The sequence below is a fragment of the Dromiciops gliroides genome, chromosome 6 (assembly GCF_019393635.1).
Source record: "Dromiciops gliroides isolate mDroGli1 chromosome 6, mDroGli1.pri, whole genome shotgun sequence".
Lineage (NCBI taxonomy): Eukaryota > Metazoa > Chordata > Mammalia > Microbiotheria > Microbiotheriidae > Dromiciops > Dromiciops gliroides.
The window spans coordinates 252,261,884-252,280,966 of record NC_057866.1 but is presented as its reverse complement, the minus strand read 5'-3'; the positions used below and the strand labels follow the sequence as shown (position 1 = coordinate 252,280,966).

At 38.6% G+C, this 19,083-nt stretch overlaps 1 protein-coding gene across 1 annotated transcript in view; it reads left to right on the top strand.

Annotated features, from left to right (window-relative positions):
- The window catches only part of WDFY3 (WD repeat and FYVE domain containing 3), a 332,419-nt gene that overhangs the window by 53,535 nt on the left and 259,801 nt on the right, over positions 1 to 19,083 (top strand). Inside the window, 1 exon segment of the mRNA XM_043973480.1 lies at positions 13,159 to 13,368. Coding sequence (XP_043829415.1) covers positions 13,189 to 13,368 — 180 coding nt within the window. The 5' untranslated portion in view covers positions 13,159 to 13,188.

Here is a 19,083-nt window from a genome sequence, read left to right as displayed (position 1 = left end):
CAGTAGATAAAGCATCTGCCCTGGATTTAGGAGGACCTGAGTTCAAATGAGACCTCAGACACTTGACACTTACTGGCTGTGTGACCCTGGTCAAGTCACTTAACCCTCATTGCCCTGCCCCCCACCCCAAAGAGGGAGGGAGGGAGGGAGAGAGAGAGAGAGAGAGAGAGAGAGAGAATGAGAATGAAGGACAAACAAAAACAACAATGGTTTAGAAGACTGCTGCTTTATGATACAGGTTGAGGTCTGAAAGTGCTATTCCCCCTTTGTCCTCATTTCTTTTCATCATTTCCCTTGATATTCTAGATTTTTGGTTTTTTTTTCAAATGAATTTTGCTTTTATTTTATCAAACTCTGTAAAGTATCCCCTTGTTAATTTGATTGGTATAGTATTAAGGGTATATGTTAATTTTGGTAGTATTACTATTTTTATTATATTGGCATGCCTATTTAAGTTATTCTTTATTTCTTTAAGGAATCCTTTGTAATTGAATTTATACAAGTTATTTTTGTGCTTTGGGAGGTTGATTTCCCCATATAGTTTGTTTTCTTAAAGTTAGTTAGGATGGAATTTTGCTTTCTATTATTGTTTCTTGTATTTTGTTATATAGAAATGCTGTTGATTTTTTGTGGATTTATTTTGTAACCTGCAATTTTGCTGAAGTTATTAATTGTCTCAATTAGTATCTTTGCTGATTGCCTGGGGTTTTCCAAGTAACTATCATATCATCAGCAGATAGGGATAGTTTTATCTCCTCTTTACTTGTCTTTATTCCTTTAATTCCTTTCTTTTGTCTTAATGCTACTGTTACCAACTCCAGAAGCTATATCAGATAGTAGTGGTAGGGTATCTTTGCTCTTCCCCAATATTTATTGGAAAAAATTCTAGTATATCCCCATTGCATATGATGCTTTTGATTTTATTGAAAAAAGTTCCTCTTGGCCTGTACTTTGTACAATTTTTGCTTTTGTTTTTGTTTCTTAAAACATAAAAGAGTCATGTACTTTGTCAAAGGCTTTTTCTCCATCTGTAGGATAATTATGTGGTTTTGGATGTTTTGATTTTTAATATTAATTTGTGTTGTTTTCCTAATGTTGAACAAGGCTTGAATCCTTGGTATAAATCCCACTTGATCATAATGAAATGACTTCTTGGATAAATTGCTATAGTTCAGTAGGATTTTGTTTAAAATTTTTGGGTCATTGTTCATTCCTGATATTGGCCTGTAATTTTCCGTTCATGTTTTTATCTTCCCTGATTTAGTTTATTAGGACTATATTAGTTTCCTAAAAGGATTATGGTAAGTTGCTTTCTTTCTGAGTTTTTGAGAATAATTTAAGTATGGATACTAACTATTCTTTTTTTTTTTTTTTTTAGTGAGGCAATTGGGGTTAAGTGACTTGCCCAGGGTCACACAGCTAGTAAGTGTTAAGTGTCTGAGGCCAGATTTGAACTCAGGTCCTCCTGACTCCAGGGCCGGTGCTCTATCCACTGCGCCACCTAGCTGCCCCCTACTAACTGTTCTTTAAAAGTCTGATAGAATTCTCCTGTGAATCCATCTAGTTAGTCCAGGAGTTGTCAGTTTTTTTCTTTGATAATTCTCTTATAACTAGTTCTCTTTTCTTTTCTGAGATCAGGTTATTTAAGATCTCTTTCTGGTGTTCTAGGTATTCTGTATCTTTGAATTTCTCTTTTGTGTTCTCAGTTTTGCTGGCATATAACTGTATAATATGTTCTAATTATTCTTTTTTATTCTGGTTTCACTGTGATTTTTACCTTGCTCATTTGCTATTTTATTTGATTTTCTGCTCTCTTTAAAATTAACTCCTCTTTTGTGATTATTTTAGGTTTGTGTATTTGCCAATTTTCTAACTGCATATTCAGTTCATTAATCTTTTCTTTTTCTGTTTTGTTAATGTATGATTAGAAGGATGTGTGTTTTCCCCCTGAGAAGGGTTTTAATTGCATCCCAGAAATTTTGTAACATTGTTTCATCATTACCATTTTCTTTTACATGGTTTACATAGTTATTGTTTCTATGTTTTGTTCTTTGACCCACTCATTATTTAAGATTTCATTGTTAAGTCTCCATTTGGGTCTATATCTTTTGTTGTCTCTAAATCAATTTATGTTCTTATTGCATTATGGTTGGTAAAGGATGTATTGATTTTCTGCCTTTTTACATTTGTTTGTATCTCTGCGCCTTAGTACATGGGCAATTTTTGTAAAAGTTCCATGTAGTATAGCAGAGAAATAGGTATATTCTTCTGCTGACCCATTTAGAAGATTACCCTAGGTCTTTTAACTCTAGTTTCTTCAGAAACACTTGTAATTCCATATTTTCCCTTTTGTTTATCTTTCTGTTAGACTTGTCCACAACTAATAGAAGGATATTGAAGCCTCTTGTCAGTATTGTATTGCTGTGTGTCTTCTTGAGGCTCAGATAATGTATCTTTTATGAATTTGGATGCTAAGACATTTGGAGCTTATAAGTTTATCATTGATATTTGTTTGTTGTCTATGGTTCCTTTCAGCATAATACAGTTTCCTCGTTTATCCCTTTTTATTTTTTGGATCTTTGTTTTTTGCTTTGTCTGATAGAATGATGTGAACTCCTGCTTTTAAAATTTCACTTAATGCATAGTAAATTTTTTCTATTCTCTCAATTTTTTGCATGAGTTTTGTTTTTTAAACATGTTCTGTGTGAACAAGTGATTGTACGGTTTGTTTTCTTATCCAATTCATCATTGTTTTTCTTTTTATTGGATTGTTTAATCACATCTAAATTTATAAGAGTTAGGCTTACATTTTTCTCCATCTGTCTCTAAAAAAAGTTGTCTCTAAAAAGTTATGATTTTTCCCCTTGTGCTATAAATGGAATATAATGTTACTTTAATCTTTTTTTTTTCTTATGGTGGTCCTATTCACTGGTTCTCCTTTCTATCCCCTCCTATTTGGTGCCCCTTTTCCTTTAGTGTTTTGTTTATTAGTTCCTCTGTGCTTTTATCTGGTTATATATTATCTGGTTAGATATTTCCCCTTTCTCCCCTTTCCTTTAGTTAGTCCTGTTCATTAGGTTTTTAAATTTCATTTTTGTACCCCTTTCTAGAAAGAAATTTACTCTTTTCATTTTCCCTTTTGTATTTCTGTTTAGTGCAGGGCTTCTTAAACTTCCCACTCCTGAACCCTTTTCACCTGAGAAATTTTTACTTGACCTCGGATATATAGGTATATAATATAGGTATGAATAACATTTTATTGTTGCCAAGTTTTTCACAAATCCCACATTCACGTATGTGACCCCCTATGGGGTTGAGACGTCCAGTTTAAGAAGCACGGCTCTAGACCCTCATTCTCCCTTCATTTCACGAGCCTTGTAACTGTCTGGTCTTTCTTTTCTCTGTAGTCTTCATGAGGTCAAAGCTTTCAAGGCATCCATTCTGGGCTGTGCCCGCTAGACACCTTCTGCCACACTGCCTTACCCCACAGCTTCCCCTTTCCCTTTGTGTCCTCCCTTTACCCATTCATCAATGGAACGTCCTCCACCTCCAGAATAAGACCTCCTTTCCATGCCCCTTTCAATCTGCTCCCCCATAGGCTCTTCTCTTTCTGAGACCACAGACATTGCTGTCCCCTCATTGCTAACCTTGATTTGACTAGGGTGTGTCATTTGCTTCTCTAGATCCTTCTCCTTTCCCCCTTTCATGTTTCCTCTCGTTATAAAGTAGTCCCACAAAAGAATCATTCACCTGGAGTGGGGCTGGTAGTTAGGAAAACTTCTGGCTACGATGCTATGCTGTCTGCCTCTTCAACTGTACTTCTACCAGATTTCTGCCTTGTATACATTTAGAAGGAAGTCTCTTACAGGTATTCTGTTGTCAATCTGGTGCTGCTGCTGTGTGCCTTTATTTACTCCTCCTGCAGTTCTGTTGTTTGGGGTGTTCCGGAAACACTTTTCGGTTCTGTTGTTGTCGTTTTAAAACTACAAATGTTCCAGGTGCCTTCTTTATTATTGAATATTCATCTTTAGTCCTGTATGGTAAGCTCAGGTTTGCTGAAAAGGTCACCCTGGGCTGTATCCAGAGCTCCAGTGCTCTTTGAAACACATTATACCATTCCTTCCTCCTTTTTCTAGTGGATACAGAATAGTCTTGGGTTATTCACATGTCCTTCCCTTTGTATTTGAAGGTCTTTCTCCTGATGACTTGCTCAATTTCTTTCTGAATTAAATTGTTAAAAATAATCTCTGTCTTGGAGTTTGAAGCATTGTCCCCCCCCCCCACCCCCTTTTTCCTTTTTTTCTGGAGATGATTTATAGATTTGTTCAATTATTATTTCATTTTCTATGTTCAGAAGTTCTGGGAAGTTTTATTCTATTATTTCCTTTATTTTGATGTTAAGGTGTTTTGTCCTGGCCTATTCTTCCAGGAGACCTATGATCCTTAGGTTGTGTGTATACATTCTGTTTTCAAGATCTGTGTGGTTTTTTTTTTTGGTTGCATAATGAGCACATATGTGTATATGTATGTGCATGTATATGTACGTGTATGTATATGTATGTATATATATGTGTGTATTTAATGGTCATGGTTTTTTGGCTTCCCTACTAATATGTTGTCCTTCACTTCTGTGTATTTTCATTCCCAGTCTATTTTGTTTCTTTGGTGAGTCATGGCAGATTCAAGCTTTTCTATTCTGTTCATCATTTTTGCTATGTAGGACATAAATTCTGCTCTTATAATTTTTATTTCTCTTTTGAACAGTGTATTGTGATTCCATGTTCTCCTCAAACTTCATGGAGTTCTCTTTCTCATCAAGTGTTGGGTCATTTTCCTTCATTTTGCAGTATTTATTCACAGATACCTGAACTCACCAGATAGATATGGAGGCTGTATTTCCTTCTGTTGTTCTGTCTTTCCTGTTGATTTCTCTGTTTAAGTTCAAAGTCTTTGAGATTGCTTCTTCCTGAGATCGTTGGTACTTTCAGTCTTTTCCCCTCCTTATTTTTTCCTTATTACTCATTACGTGATCCCTTCCCCTCTGATTGTGGTTTCTCTAGGCACTGGATCTCAAACTGTCTCAACCTTCCCCCATACTGGGTAATTCACAGTTCACCAGCTTAGGTTCTGCCCCTGGTGACTTTTGGGTGGTCAGAAATGGCCCCAGCTGAGTACTTTGCTCTGTCCCTCAAACTGGGTGGAGTGCTGTCCAGCCTCTCATAATGAATGCAAGGTTTGCTGCCCTGGTGACCTGTCCCACTCTCTCTGTTCCTCAGTTCTCTGGCCTGGCACCAGCAGTTCAGAGCCTACCCCCATTTCCAGAATACCCCTCCCCTTTGGCAGTTCAGAGTTTTACAGGGCTGGTGCTTCCGGCCTTTGCTTGTGAAATGCTGTGGCCAAGCCAGACCTGAGCAAAGTTTCTGGAAAAAAGGCGCGGGGAACAGGGTATGGGGTGGATTTTACTGGAATCTTGAATTGAGTCCTTGGGTCTGCTAGTACAACCTTGTTTCAGGTCGGGCGGGAGATCAGGGAGGGGTGCTGAGTGGGCTCAGGGTCAGTGCACATCATGTCCTGTTTTTGTTTTTTTTTTTAACCTTTTTGCTACTTGGTACCCTAGACCATACAAACAGCTGAACTTGCTTTATCTTTGGCTCATAATTGATGTTTTGGGGAGATTTGAGAGGTTGGGGGAATTTGGAGAAAATGCCAAGTCTGCCATTTTACTGATAATGTGACCTGGAAGTCTGATGCCCTTTTTGAGAGTTCCCTCCACTACACAATTCCTTCTTGACATCCTGGTCTTCCTTGTTTATATGTATACATCTTCTCCTCCCTTTCCATTGCCCTCTGTGAGGTATTTAATCCTCTTTAGTTCTTTGGTGGTGACAATGTACTAAATCTTACTCCCAAATAACAACACCAGTAAAATGTTAGTATTGAAAAGCTCTTTTCCTTTCTGATATCACCTTCACTTTAACCCCGCCTCCTCACTCTCGGCCTTCTTTTTCCTTATTTAGTTTAATCTATTTGTACGGCAGTATCTTCATGTGTTTGTGTCCAGTTCAGACAAGAGGGAGGATGCTTGTTCTCCCAGCTTCAATCTCCATGTTTATATACTCATATTTTTGAGGCACCTTCATTATTGGAAGCCAGTTGCTTCCCCTTCTTCCTCAATTTTTCCTTTGAACATTCCTTTTCTTTCTTGTCTTAAAGCAGAACAACAGAATAAAATATATCCTAGGCTTCTCTTTGTCTTAACTTCCCCCAGGGCCCTGGATTCGCATGGTCTTTGTCAGCCCCTGTCTTCTGTCTCATGCTCCTGATGGGCCACTTTGGGCATCGGCTTGGGCTGTCTACATTTTCTTTTCTTTGCACAGTTCTCTACTGGGACTTGGTTCTGTCCTTTCTTTCTTTCTTTCTTTCTTTCTTTCTTTCTTTCTTTCTTTCTTTCTTTCTTTCTTTCTTTCTTTCTTTCTTTCTTTCTTTCTTTCTTTCTTTCTTTCTTTCTTTCTTTCTTTCTTTCTTTCTTTCTTTCTTTCGGGGCAATGGGGGTTGTGACTTACCCAGGGTCACACAACTAGTATGTGTCAAGTGTCTGAGGCCGGATTTGAACTCAGGTACTCCTGACTCCAGGGCCAGTGCTCCATCCACTGCGTCACCCAGCTGCCCCGGTTCTGTCCTTTCTTATGGTCTCAATTGGATGTTGGTGATCGGTCTTCTGCCATGGACCTAGCTGCTCCAAAAAGTGGACAGCTAGCCTTCTTGCTGCTCCTCACAGCTGGGCCCCCTCTTGGTGACATGCAGGGGTAGCCTCTAGAACTTGCTTGCTCTGACAAGAGAAGACTGAGATTGGGATTCAGGTCCCTGTCACCAATGCTTGTGATGGTATTTGATCCCCTCGGGAGCCCCCTTGTTGGGGCCGGTTTCCCAGAGCTCCTTGTTGGCATGACCCCTCTTTCAGCACTGGCAAATTTCGTAGCTTGCGCTGGCTTTCTTGGTCTGATCCCCTTCCCAGAACTGCTTTGCCAGAGCTTTCTCTGGCTTCTTTGAGGCAATACCTTTGCTTCTCTTCATCCTTTTATTTTATTTTATTTGTTGCCACTCTGTGTCAGATGGAGGCATTTAATTTTATTTCTCTTTTGTTTACTTTACCATTGCTTTTTGCAGGTATTTGCTGGGGTGTCTGTGGGAGAATGGGCTACTCCATAAACTTTCAACTAAGCATATTAAACCAAAAGCTGAACTTTACTCTTCAAACAAAAAGAACAAAAAGATTTTCCTGCATGTTTAGTTTTCCTAATGCTTACTGTTTCTTGCATTTCTGGTTAATCCTGGTCAATCCCATCTAACCAAAGTGAATTTTTTTTTTTTTTTAGTGAGGCAGTTGGGGTTAAGTGACTTGCCCAGGGTCACACAACTAGTAAGTGTTAAGTGTCCGAGGCTGGATTTGAACTCAGGTCCTCCTGACTCCAGGGCCGGTGCTCTATCCACTGCGCTACCTAGCTGCCCCTAAAGTGAATATTTTAAAAACGTATTTTTGAAACCTCTTTGCTAACATTTTATTTATTATTTTTTGCAGCAATATGCATTAATTTGCAACACTTGCATTCAAGAATTCATGCCCAGGCACATGGCAGCTTTATTAAATGTGCTGTGCAATGCTGAAAAATCAGTATGCTCTTTAATATTCCCATTCACTAATCACCGATGGTTTTTCATATGAAATTTTCTAACCTTCTCTTCAGATTCTCATTGATGATTGTCAGTTTAATCTACATCTGAAAGAAGTAATCATATTCTTAATATCTTAGTCTTCAGAGGCAGTCTGGAGTAGTGGATAGAGAGATGATCCTGGAGTTTGGAAAACAATTTCAGGTCCCACCTGTGACCCCTGTTATGCCCAGCAAGTCTGATGAGTACTGGTTATGTGAGATTGAGCGCAAAGCAGTTTACCTCTCTTAAACTTAAGGTACAGAGAGGGTGCTGATCTGTGATGGTAGAGAAAGTTCCTTACCAGGGACTCTGCACTAATTAAATGAGGTCTATTAAAACTTAGGTCTTATATTAATTTTTCCTGTAAATACTTAGATGCTATACCATTGACTATGCTTATGTAATTACTATATATATGTATGCATATATACCTGCATACATACATACATACATACATACATACACATACATACACACATACATACATATATACATATCCATACATATTTTTTGGTTCTCTGTCATGCCCCATCCTTAGCAGCTGCAGCTACGAAAGAGCCAGAAAACAAATTTCTCACCCCCCAAAGTGTGGTCCTATCAGATGGTTCAGCAGATGTGGTTTTATCAGTGGAGCTTTCAGGGACCATATGAGTTAAGGAAAGAAGGAGTATATTGTAGGCATGTGAGATGTCTGGTGCAGAGGTAGAAATACAGCAGATGTATCAGGCGTGAGGAGAAAGAATTCTAGTTTCGCTATTTTGTAGAATGATGGAGAGGAAGTAATGGCCATTGAGACCGGAAAGATAGATTGCGGTCAGGCCATCTGGGGATTTAAAAGCTAAATGGAGAATGGGATGTCATTGAACTTGGTTGGGTAGGGGAGAGGCGAAAGACAGTCTTTGCCTTCAAGGAGCTCACAATCTAATGGGGGAGACAGCAAGCAAATAAATATGGACAAACAACCTATTTCAGGAGAAATAGTAAATTATTAACTGAGGGAAGGCATTAGAATTAAGAGGGGTTGGGGGGCAGCTAGATGGCACAGTGGATAGAGCACTGGCCCTGGAGTCAGGAGTACCTGAGTTCAAATCCAGCCTCAGACACTTAACACTTACTAGCTGTGTGACCCTGGGCAAGTCACTTAACCCCAATTGCCTCACTTTAAAAAAAAAAAAAGAGGGGTCGGGAAAGGCTTCCTGTAGGAGATAAGATTTTAGTTGGGACTTATAGCCAGAGAGAATGCCTGAAGCTGAGAGATGGAGAGTTTTGTCTTTGCCCTCTGGAATATCTTCTCCAAAATGAGCAAACTTACCCTCTTAAACATCTTCCTTTCTTCTTTCATCTTCTGGTCCTCATTAAGATGTGGCTCCCTCCTGATATCATCACTTCCCTCACTACTCTTTCCAGGACTGTCTGTTCTTTCTCTCACCTCCCCATGCTCCCTTTATGATCCTGGTAGGGAAGTTGGAATATTCTTTACCTTCCCCATGTCATTTCTAGACTCTTTCATCTTCACTAAAACAATGTCTCCTTCTTTGAGGTTCACAATATCCAATTTTCTAACTCAATTCTAATCCCAGAGGTGGTATCTGTGAACACCCAGGACATTTGCCTTCTTCCTTCTTAAGTGATTTCAGTGAATGATTCACAGTTGTCTCTTTCTCCGTCTCTAGCCTACTTCATTGTACTTCATTGTACCTGTTGACGATTCCTCAAATACTTTGACTTCTCAGTTTGCTCACTTCTGTGACCTATTCCTTCACTCCATCTTAGCTTTTGAGATGGTCATATTTTTTATCTTGCCAACATCCACACATTTTCTATTTTTTTTTTGCTTTTTTTCAAATCCTGACATTCCTTTATGCACCATTTTTTATTATTTTCTCCTCGCCTGCTTTATGCCTACTCACCTTGTTCTTTGTCTTTATCCCTGAACTTCATTCCTTCTATCTTTCTGTTTTCTTAGGTCCTCTCTTCTCTTTCCTTTCTTGACCCTTTGGTGAACCTACTCAACTTGACATCATCTTCTGCTTTCCAGTTCCTTGCCACCTTGCCCTATCACCAACTGCATCTTGTTAAAACCCACCCCTGGGTTACTCTCAAGATCTGCCTCCTTTCACCTTCACTTGATCCTGAATGGAGCTGGAGAAAATGACAAAATCATGCTTATTTAGTCCAGTACAGATTTGTTATCTAATCTCAACTGGGCCCTTACTGCAGCAAGGCAGACATTCTATTTCTTCTTAATCATTTTGTTATTCTATTCTCCCCAGTGACTCTTCTAGACTTTCTCATCTCCCCTCAAGCCTCTCATGGCATCCTACCCTACCTTCTCAGTCAGGTATCACAAATATTCAGTTTCCCATATTTTACCCAAAAAGTTGAGGCCATTGACTGAGGGCTTCTTTGTCTTTCTTCCTCTTTCTCATATCAAATCATTCAGACAACTTTGCTCACTGTCTCCTACTTCATTCTCGCCAAAGCTAACAATTCTACGTGTACTGTTTTTGTTTTTTTTGTTTTAGTTTTTTTTTTGCAGGGCAATGAGGGTTAAGTGACTTGCCCAGAGTCACACAGCTAGTAAGTGTCAAATGTCTGAGGCTGGATTTGAACTCAGGTCCTCCTGAATCCAGGGCCAGTGCTTTATCCACTGTGCCACCTAGCTGCCCCCCCCCTTTCCATGTACTCTTGATTTTATCCCCTCTTGATTTCTCTAGTAGATTTCCCGTACTGTCATTCCTCCTCTCTCACTTCTGTTCAGGCTTCTCTTAGCCAAGCAGCTCCTTTTTTGTGCCTACAAATGGGCTCAAGTCTTCCCTTTTTTCTAAAAAAAAAAAAACCTCTCACTTCAATGGTGAACCCCTCTAACTTTGACCCTCATCTCTTTTCTCTTTCATTGGCTATGTGTCCTGAGAACACTCTTTACACTTGTTGACTCTCTTTCCTCTCACCCTTAGTTTCATCACATTCTCTGCATTCTGGCTCCTGACTTCACCATTTAATTAAAACTGTTCTCTCCAAATTATCAGTGATTTGCTAATTATAAAATCTGTTGCCCTTTTCTCAATCCTAAGTATCCACAGTGTTTGACAGCAGTGTTGATCACCCCCCCCCCCTCCTGAGGACTCTTTCTTCTGTAGGATTTTGGGGATGTATTGCTTTCTTTTGGTTCCCATCCTATCTACCTCCGCTCTCCTCAGTGTCCTCTGGTGCTTCTCTGTCCACATCACGCCCCCTGAACTTGGATCTTCCCAAGTCTCTGTACTAGGTGGGCCCTCATTTCCCCAGACCTATACTGCTGTGCTTGGTGATCTCATCCACTCCCATGGATTCAGTTATCAGCAGTGATTATACAGATGATTTCCAGCTGTATTTATGAATGAATAAATAAAGCATTTATTAAGCACTGACTTTGTGTAGAACACTGAGCTAAGTGCTGAGGATATTAATAGGAAAGCAAGATTGTCTCCCTTCTCTTGGAGTTCTTGTTCTAGATTACACTTGGAGAATGTTTCAGTTGCAAATGAGATGGAAATGTCCCACTGTCCTTAGCAAAGCCTAAGTAGATACCTCTTCTCTAATGTCATTTCTATGATGAAATCCTAGCAGTTTCTGATGTGGAGCTATTTGTTAAAGCCATTGCCTTTGGTGGCCAGAATTTTTGATCTTCTGGATCTTTAGTAGCTGTGATTGTAGCACCTGCAGGAACACTGGTCAGGCTGCATCTCCTTGGGGGTGGCTTCTCTGGATGATGGCCTGGGACAGCATTGCTGCTCCCAAGGCTCTTGGCATCAGGCTCCCGAGCTGTATCCATCACAGTCTGAAGGGAGATGATGGTCAAGATTGGAATGGTGGTGACTCAGATGGACTGGTATATGCTGCTCTACCAGGCTGGCATGCCTTCCCTGTTGGTGGTAGTTGGTAGTGATGACTGAACTTTCTCTGCTGGAGAGAGGAAACAGACAAGAGGATATTGGTGGAATTTTGCTGTGATAGGATTGAGAGGACGGCTGTGTCAAAGGAAGACTTTGTAAGGATGGGGGTCAGACCCAGGCATGGCTGTGGGAGCAAAGAGACTATTCTGAGGGGGTGGGTTTTGGGGAAGTGAAAGGCTGTTTCTTCATCAGAGATGGGAGCAAAGAAGGAGACAATGGGGGATGTCATTAAGAGTTTCTGGAGTATAGAATAGGGGAGAAGAAATAATCCATCACAGTGTCCTCTTTATTTTCTTGGTAAAATAGGAGACAAGGAAGACTGTCTGCTTAAAGGAAGTGGGAAGGTGTTGGTGTAGGAAGCTTGAGGAGAAAAGAAAAGATTTTCCCTTTGATGTAAGGATTGTGGACCATACCAGAAGCCTGAAGTGAGGAGTGTTCTTATTTTTTGGTTTGTTTGTTTGTTTTTTGCAGGGCAATGGGGGTTAAGTGACCTGCCCAAGGTCACACAGCTAGTAAGTGTCCAGTGTCTGAGGCTGGCTTTGAACTCAGGTCCTCCTGAATCCAGGGTCAGTGCTTTATCCACTGCGCCACCTAGCTGCCCTGATGAGTGTTCTTATTAACAGTACTACCAGCTGGGAAAGGGAGTGTGGGCTTCCCCTTTGTTATAGTCTTCACCCATAAAAGGTTTTGGAGGGCCACTTGTCAGGTGTATTTTAGTGGATGGAGAATTCTTTTGGAATCTATTTCAACTCTAAAATTCCATGATTCTGAGAAAATGCTTCCTAATGGGATATTACTATTTGAACGTGCTTTTAAAAAAGAAACTAAATTCTAAGACAAGTTCTTATTAATAGATACAATTTTAAGCTTTCTTGATTTGAATAAATTTGTAGGGTTTTTTTCTTCTAGACATTTATTCTTAGAAATTGCAAAACATCTGTTGAAAACTATCTCTACATGTAACTAAAATAATAAAATACTTTTATGATTAAAAAAAAAATTGAAAGACACCCTAGCAGTAAGAAATATTGTCCAGAGGTCTATGTTTCTGTGTTTTTAACATGATAATCTGTAAATGACTTGGAGATCTTTATTATTTTTTTATTGGTCTGATTAATTTGTATTTGGACTCATTTTTGACATAGTCGACAGAGACTGTTCTCTGAGTAGAACAGTTTTCCAAGAGGTTTAGTTCATAATCTGTCATATTACTTTTATGCAATATTCTTATAAGTAGCCTTTTTGCTTTTTCTATTTTGTTTACTGAGTTCAAGAAACTTGACTTCTTAGAATGCTTCAGTTCTTCATAAACATTTGTTGACTGATCTAGTTTAAGGGTTATTTGATCTATAAAAAAGGGCAATCATCAACTATAGTTAGGGGAACAAATTGTTTAAAATTGGCAAAAAAATCTTTTTTATATTTTGACTGTAGCTTTGGTGTATTGGAACTATTTTGTTTTTTTGGCAGGTTTTGTTTCAATTTAATTTTATTTAACTTGTCCTTTCAGGATTCTGGTGATTCCTATAAACTGGCCAAGATGAATATGGTGAAGAGGATTATGGGCCGGCCTCGCCAGGAAGAGTGCAGCCCGCAGGACAATGCTTTAGGACTGATGCACCTTCGGCGCCTCTTTACTGAACTCTGCCATCCTCCTCGGCATATGACTCAGAAAGAACAAGAAGAAAAACTTTATATGATGTTACCTGTGTTTAATAGGGTAAGTATAAAACACGGAATCTTGAGGAAAGCCAAGAAAGCTTAGAGACGGCAGAGTGGAGAGGGGCAGAGCATTGCAGCATATTGGGGCAAACAGTGCTGAGGCATGGCAATGCATAGAGTGCTGGGCTATTGCAGTGGGCCACGTAAGAGGTGATGAGGGCTTGGACTATAATTTTGGCTGTGGGAGCAGAGAGAATTAGATATATACAAGAGATAAGGTAGAGGTATAATGACTTGGCAATGGATTGGATATATGGGGAGAATGAGAGTAAGGAATCAAGACTGATACCTTAAGACCTGGGTAAATGGGGGGGGTCACGGGGGGGGGTGATGTTGATGCCCTCCACAGTAACAAGGAAGATGATTTTTGATGAAAAATGAGTTCTGTTTTGGACATATTGAATTTAAGAAGACTGGGACATCCAGTTATAAGTGTTCCACTAATATTTTTAAGAACTCTTAATTTCCTTTATTCTGTCATCATCTTTTTAAAAATATTTTTTCTTGTTATATTACCACGTCTCAGCCACTTCTCATCCTTGAAGTTCTGTCAAGTCTTACTTCATTTTTACCCTGGAACATCCTTCTATCCTTGTAGTTCCTCTCAGAACCTCTAGTTTTGAGCTCCACTCAACCATCTTTCATTCCTCTTCCAGCTCTACTTATGACTCTGTTCCCTTGTATCTGTTGTCTTCCCCCATTAGAGTACAAAATTTCTTGAGGGCAAGGAATTTGTCTCTATTTATATCTCCAGCATTTAGCTGTGCTGAGCACAAAATAAGCTTCCACCTAAAATGCCCAATTCTCCTCCCCCAAACCTAGAAACACCCCACACAGCCCCAGCCAATGGGATGGCCATTCTGACAGTCACATGACTGCCCTCACTAGGCTTCCAATCATTATAATTTTGCCAGGCCCATGTAGGCGTTGGCCAGTGGTGATGACATGAGGTGCCAGAGCCCTGGCAACAGCTACAACCAGTGGGTGGAACACCTTGCGGTTTGCGGAGCCCCAGTGCATGCTGAAGCATAAAAACTTCAAATAACAATTAATTCTTTACAAAATATAAAAGAAAAAAGACATCAACAAAAACTTATTAAAAAAGAAATAAAGAATAACTTAAATAACTAAAAGAATATTCAGTTGTTCATGGCTGGGCCATGCCAATATGATAAAAATGTCACTACCTCCAAAATATATTCACTAGTTTAATGCTATAGCTATATCAAACTATCAAAGGGCTACTTTACAGAATTCAATGGAATAACAAACTTTATTTGGAGAAACAAAAGATGTGGAATATCAAGAGAAATGAAGAAAGGAAGAAAGATAGCACTTTCTGACCTCAAACTATTATATAGCATCAGTACCCAAAACCATTTTATATTGATTTTAAAATAGAAAAGTAGATCAATGGAACAGATTAAACAAAGGTGACTTAGAAATAATGAAACTCAAAAGCCTGGTGTTTGATAAAATTGAAAATATAAATAACTTAGTATAGAACTATTGTGTGGCAATTTATCAAAGGAACTCCCTAACTGCATTGGTAATTTGATGGCAACCCACTTTCAGCTTTGGGAATTTTCCAAATTGTGCTTTGGTATATACTAGCGCATTGCTGATTTGTTTCTTTTTTTCCTTTTTATAAATCTTTGTCTCCTTCCCTGGCACTGAATTCTTGCCTTCTAATTGGTCTCCTTGCCTCAAGATTCTTATCATTCTATTCTGCCTTCTCCATCCCATCTTTGCTTGATAAGCTCCAGTAGTTACCTAGTTCTCTAGAATCAAATATAAATTTTAAGCATTTAAAGGCTTCACAGTCTGGACTTTCCTTATTTTTCCATCCTTCTTAGATGTCACTCGCTAGTCCTTCATTTCTAGACTACACTTTAGTTCTTATTGCCTACCAGCTGTCTGCTTCCTTTCAACTCCAGGAACATCATTCTTCCTCCAAAGATAAGCTCATCTCTAGAAATCAACAGCTCTATATCCTCAGTTCCCTTCCCCCTTTGATTGGAAGGCTAGTGGGTGGAACCAAAAACTCCTCGCAAAAGCTCCTTCTATAGAGGGTTCAGAATTTACAGGCAACTTTTCATTTCCCACTGGCTTCTGTGCTTGGTTTTGACTCTATAAACACTCTTTGGTGGTTCACTCCCCCACCTTTTACAACTTCTATTTGTATATTGTCTTTCCCTTATTAGATAATAAACACCTTGAGAACAAAGACTGTCTTTCTTTTTCTTATTTTGTATCTCCAGTGCTTTAATATAGTGCTTGGCACATAGGAGGTGTTTAATAAATATTTATTGACTTAACTGTTTGTTGACTATTATATAAGAACTGGTGAGAAAACTGGATAGACATTAATGATAGGGTCAGTTATGATTCTGGTTTTCCTAATTTTGAACTAGCACTGCATAGTCATAATCTTTGTGATATATGGTTATAATCTCTTTCATGGAATTTTATTAACATTTTTGTATCAATATTCATTAAGGAAATTGGTTTATAGTTTTCTTTCTCTGTTTTTACTCTCCCTGGTTTAGGTATCAAAAACATATTTGAGTCATAAAAGGAATTTTGTAGCACTTCTTTACCTATTTTTAAAAAATAGTTTATATAGTATTAGAATTAATTGTTCCTTAAATATTTAGTAGAATTCACTTTTGTAAATCCATCTGGTCCTGGAGATGTTTTTTCTTAAGGAGCTCATTTATGGCTTGTTCAATTTCTTTTTCTAAGATAGGGTTATTTTCATAACTCTTAACATTAACTCTTTTGTTAATATAGGGGTATAAATATTCATCTATTTCCATTAGACTATCAGTTTTATTGGAATATTGGGCAAAATAGGTCCTAATAATTGCTTTAATTTCATCTTCTTTGGTGGTAAATTCACCCTTTTCATTTTTGAGACTTTGTTTCTTTGATCTGTTTTCTGACCCACTCATTCTTTAGGATTATTTAGTTTCCAATTTTTAATCTGTGTTTCCATAGCCCTTTATTGAATGTAACTTTTATTGATTATCATCTTTAAGAGGTGCATTTAATATTTCTTCTTTTCTGTGTTTGTGAGTTGTTTAATGGTCTCATAGTCAACCATACAAGGTGTCATGTACAGCTGAAAAATAAACTGCTTTTTGTTCCTATTCACTTTTCTCCAGAATTCTGTCATATCTAAGTTTTCTAAGATTTTATTCATCTTGTTAACATCTTTCTTATTTATTTTATTGTTAGATTTATCTAACTCTGAGAGGAGAAAGTTGAAGTCTACCACTAGTATAGTTTTACTAAGTTCCTGTTGTGATTCATTTAACTTTTCCTTTGAGAATCTGTATACGTTGCCATTTGGTGAATATATATTATATGATCATATGATTACTTTGTCTATGGTGTCTTTTAGCAAGATATAGTTTCCTTGTTTATCTCTTTTAATTAGGTTTATTTTTGTTTTTGCTTTGTATGAGATCATAATTGCTACCTCTGCCTTTTTTTACTGTAGCTGAAGCATAATAGGTTCTACTTCAGCCCCTTATTTTAATTCCATGTGGGTCTCTCTGTTTCAAGTGTGTTTCTTGTGAATTCTGGTTTCTAATTCATTTTGTGATTGTAAACCAAGGCAAATATTCTCTTTAAAAAAAATTTTTTTTTTTTTGCAAATACTCTCTTAATGGAATTTAGATCTCTCTTTCCCCAAAAGGGAAGACTGGAGAACACAAAAGCCAGTTCTTGATAGTTAAATCCCCTTCTTTCGAAACTAGAGAAAATTAAAAGATTTTATTGAGCTGGAAGAAAAACTAACATGATAATAGGTGCTATCCAGCCTATTGCCAAATAGGACACCATGCAAATAAGTTTTATATACCATTTAAACAAAGGCAGGTAAGGAATTTGGAGGGAAAGTGAGCTTAGAAAGGCCCACTCCCAAAGAGAAAGGTGTGTGTGTGTGTGTGTGTGTGTGTGTGTAATTTCAGAGGTGGAGGATGTGACCTTTGCTAGGAGATGTCTTGATAAAGAGATCTCTTCAAAAAGAAAAAGGATTATTTCCAAGTAATAGCTAAAGATAAGGTTCATATCCACATTCACATATCCTTCAGTCAGATAAGTATTTGATTGGCTTTAGGGTTATTGATTCCCTGCATGTCCACAGTCTAATATTTCACATTTTCTTGTATTTTTTTTTCGTTCTTTTGATTTTGTTTTCTTTTTCTTGATCTCTTATGGAGTCATTAGCTTCCACTTGCCCAATTTTGATTTTTTTAAGGAATTATTATTCTTAAGTAAGTTTTTGATTTGACCAGTTCTACTTTTTTTTTTAACTTGTTTTTTTGTTTTTGGGCAGGGCAGTGAGGGTTAAGTGACTTGCCCAGGGTCACATAGCTGCTAAGTGTCAAGTGTCTGAGGTCGGATTTGAACTCAGGTCCTCCTGAACCCAGGGCCGGTGCTTTATCCACTGCGCCACCTAGCTACCTCCAGTTCTACTTTTTAAGAAGTTATTTTCATTAGTGAATTTTTGTGTCCTTTTGTCCATTTGGCCAATTCTGGTTTTTAAGGTGTTATTTTATTCAATTATTTTGTGCCTCTTTTACCAAGCTGTTAACTATATTTTCATAATTTTCTTCCTTTGTTCTCAACTATTTATCCAGTTTTTTCTCTACCACTTTTATTTGATTCTGAAAATAATTTTTTGGCTTTTCATTAAATTCTTTTTGGGGTTATGTCCAGTTCACATTTTTGTTTTCCCTTTGAGACTTTGCTTGTAACTCTTTGACATTTTCTTCTTTGGAGCTTATGTCTTGTTCTTCCCTGTCACCAAAGTGGTGTTTCATGGTCAGTTTTTGTTGTTTGCTCATTTTTCCAGCCTTTTTCTTGACTTTGAATTTTATGTTAAAGTTGGGCTCTTTTCTTGGTATGGAGGGAGGGAAGGACACTGTCCCAAGGTTTTTTTCACACTGCTATTTTCAGAATTTGGGGGGGGGGGTGTGAAAGGTTTTTGGTGATTCCAAGCTGGTGTGGCCTGGGAAGGTGTGGTCACTATACTCCTGGTCTGTACCTTGGGGCTTACCTAGGAAGGGCCCCTGATCCCTGGGGATAAGAACTGATACTGCTTCTCAGGGCCCCTGCTCCCTTGTAACTGAAAATGTTCTTCTCTGCCTCAAACTGTGACCCAGAAGAGTTGCCCAACAGGGTCTGGCCTTGCATTCAGTGCTAGCACAGGGGGTCCCCCCACCCCTACTGTCTGTGGCTTGAGAGCTCCCAGAGCTGCTGCTATTTCTGTCGCCACCTCCTTGTCCCACCGCTGGTGTGACATCCATGAGGGCTTCAGGCCAGCTCCCACACCTGTGTCACAGATCCCTCCTTCTGACCTCCTGAGTTGTTTTGGGCTTGAAAAATGTCTCACTCTGATTTTTTATTGACTTTGCCACTCCAGCATTCAGTCTGAGGCATCATTAGTTTGAAGGGGGCGTGGGGAGCATTAGGAGAGCTTGGCTGAGTGCTTCTTTACTCTGCTGTCTTGGCTATGCCCCTGGTATTATTAATTTCTTTAAACTATTACTATGATAAAACTTATGTTATCTGTCAGTGTTGAGGAGGAACTTGTTCAGGGTTATTGAATTTTCTCAGTGAATAGGTGGGAGCTTAAATAACCAAACCTCTATCTAACAATTTTGAATAGAAATCTTTCTAAAATGTATTTTACATTCCTCAC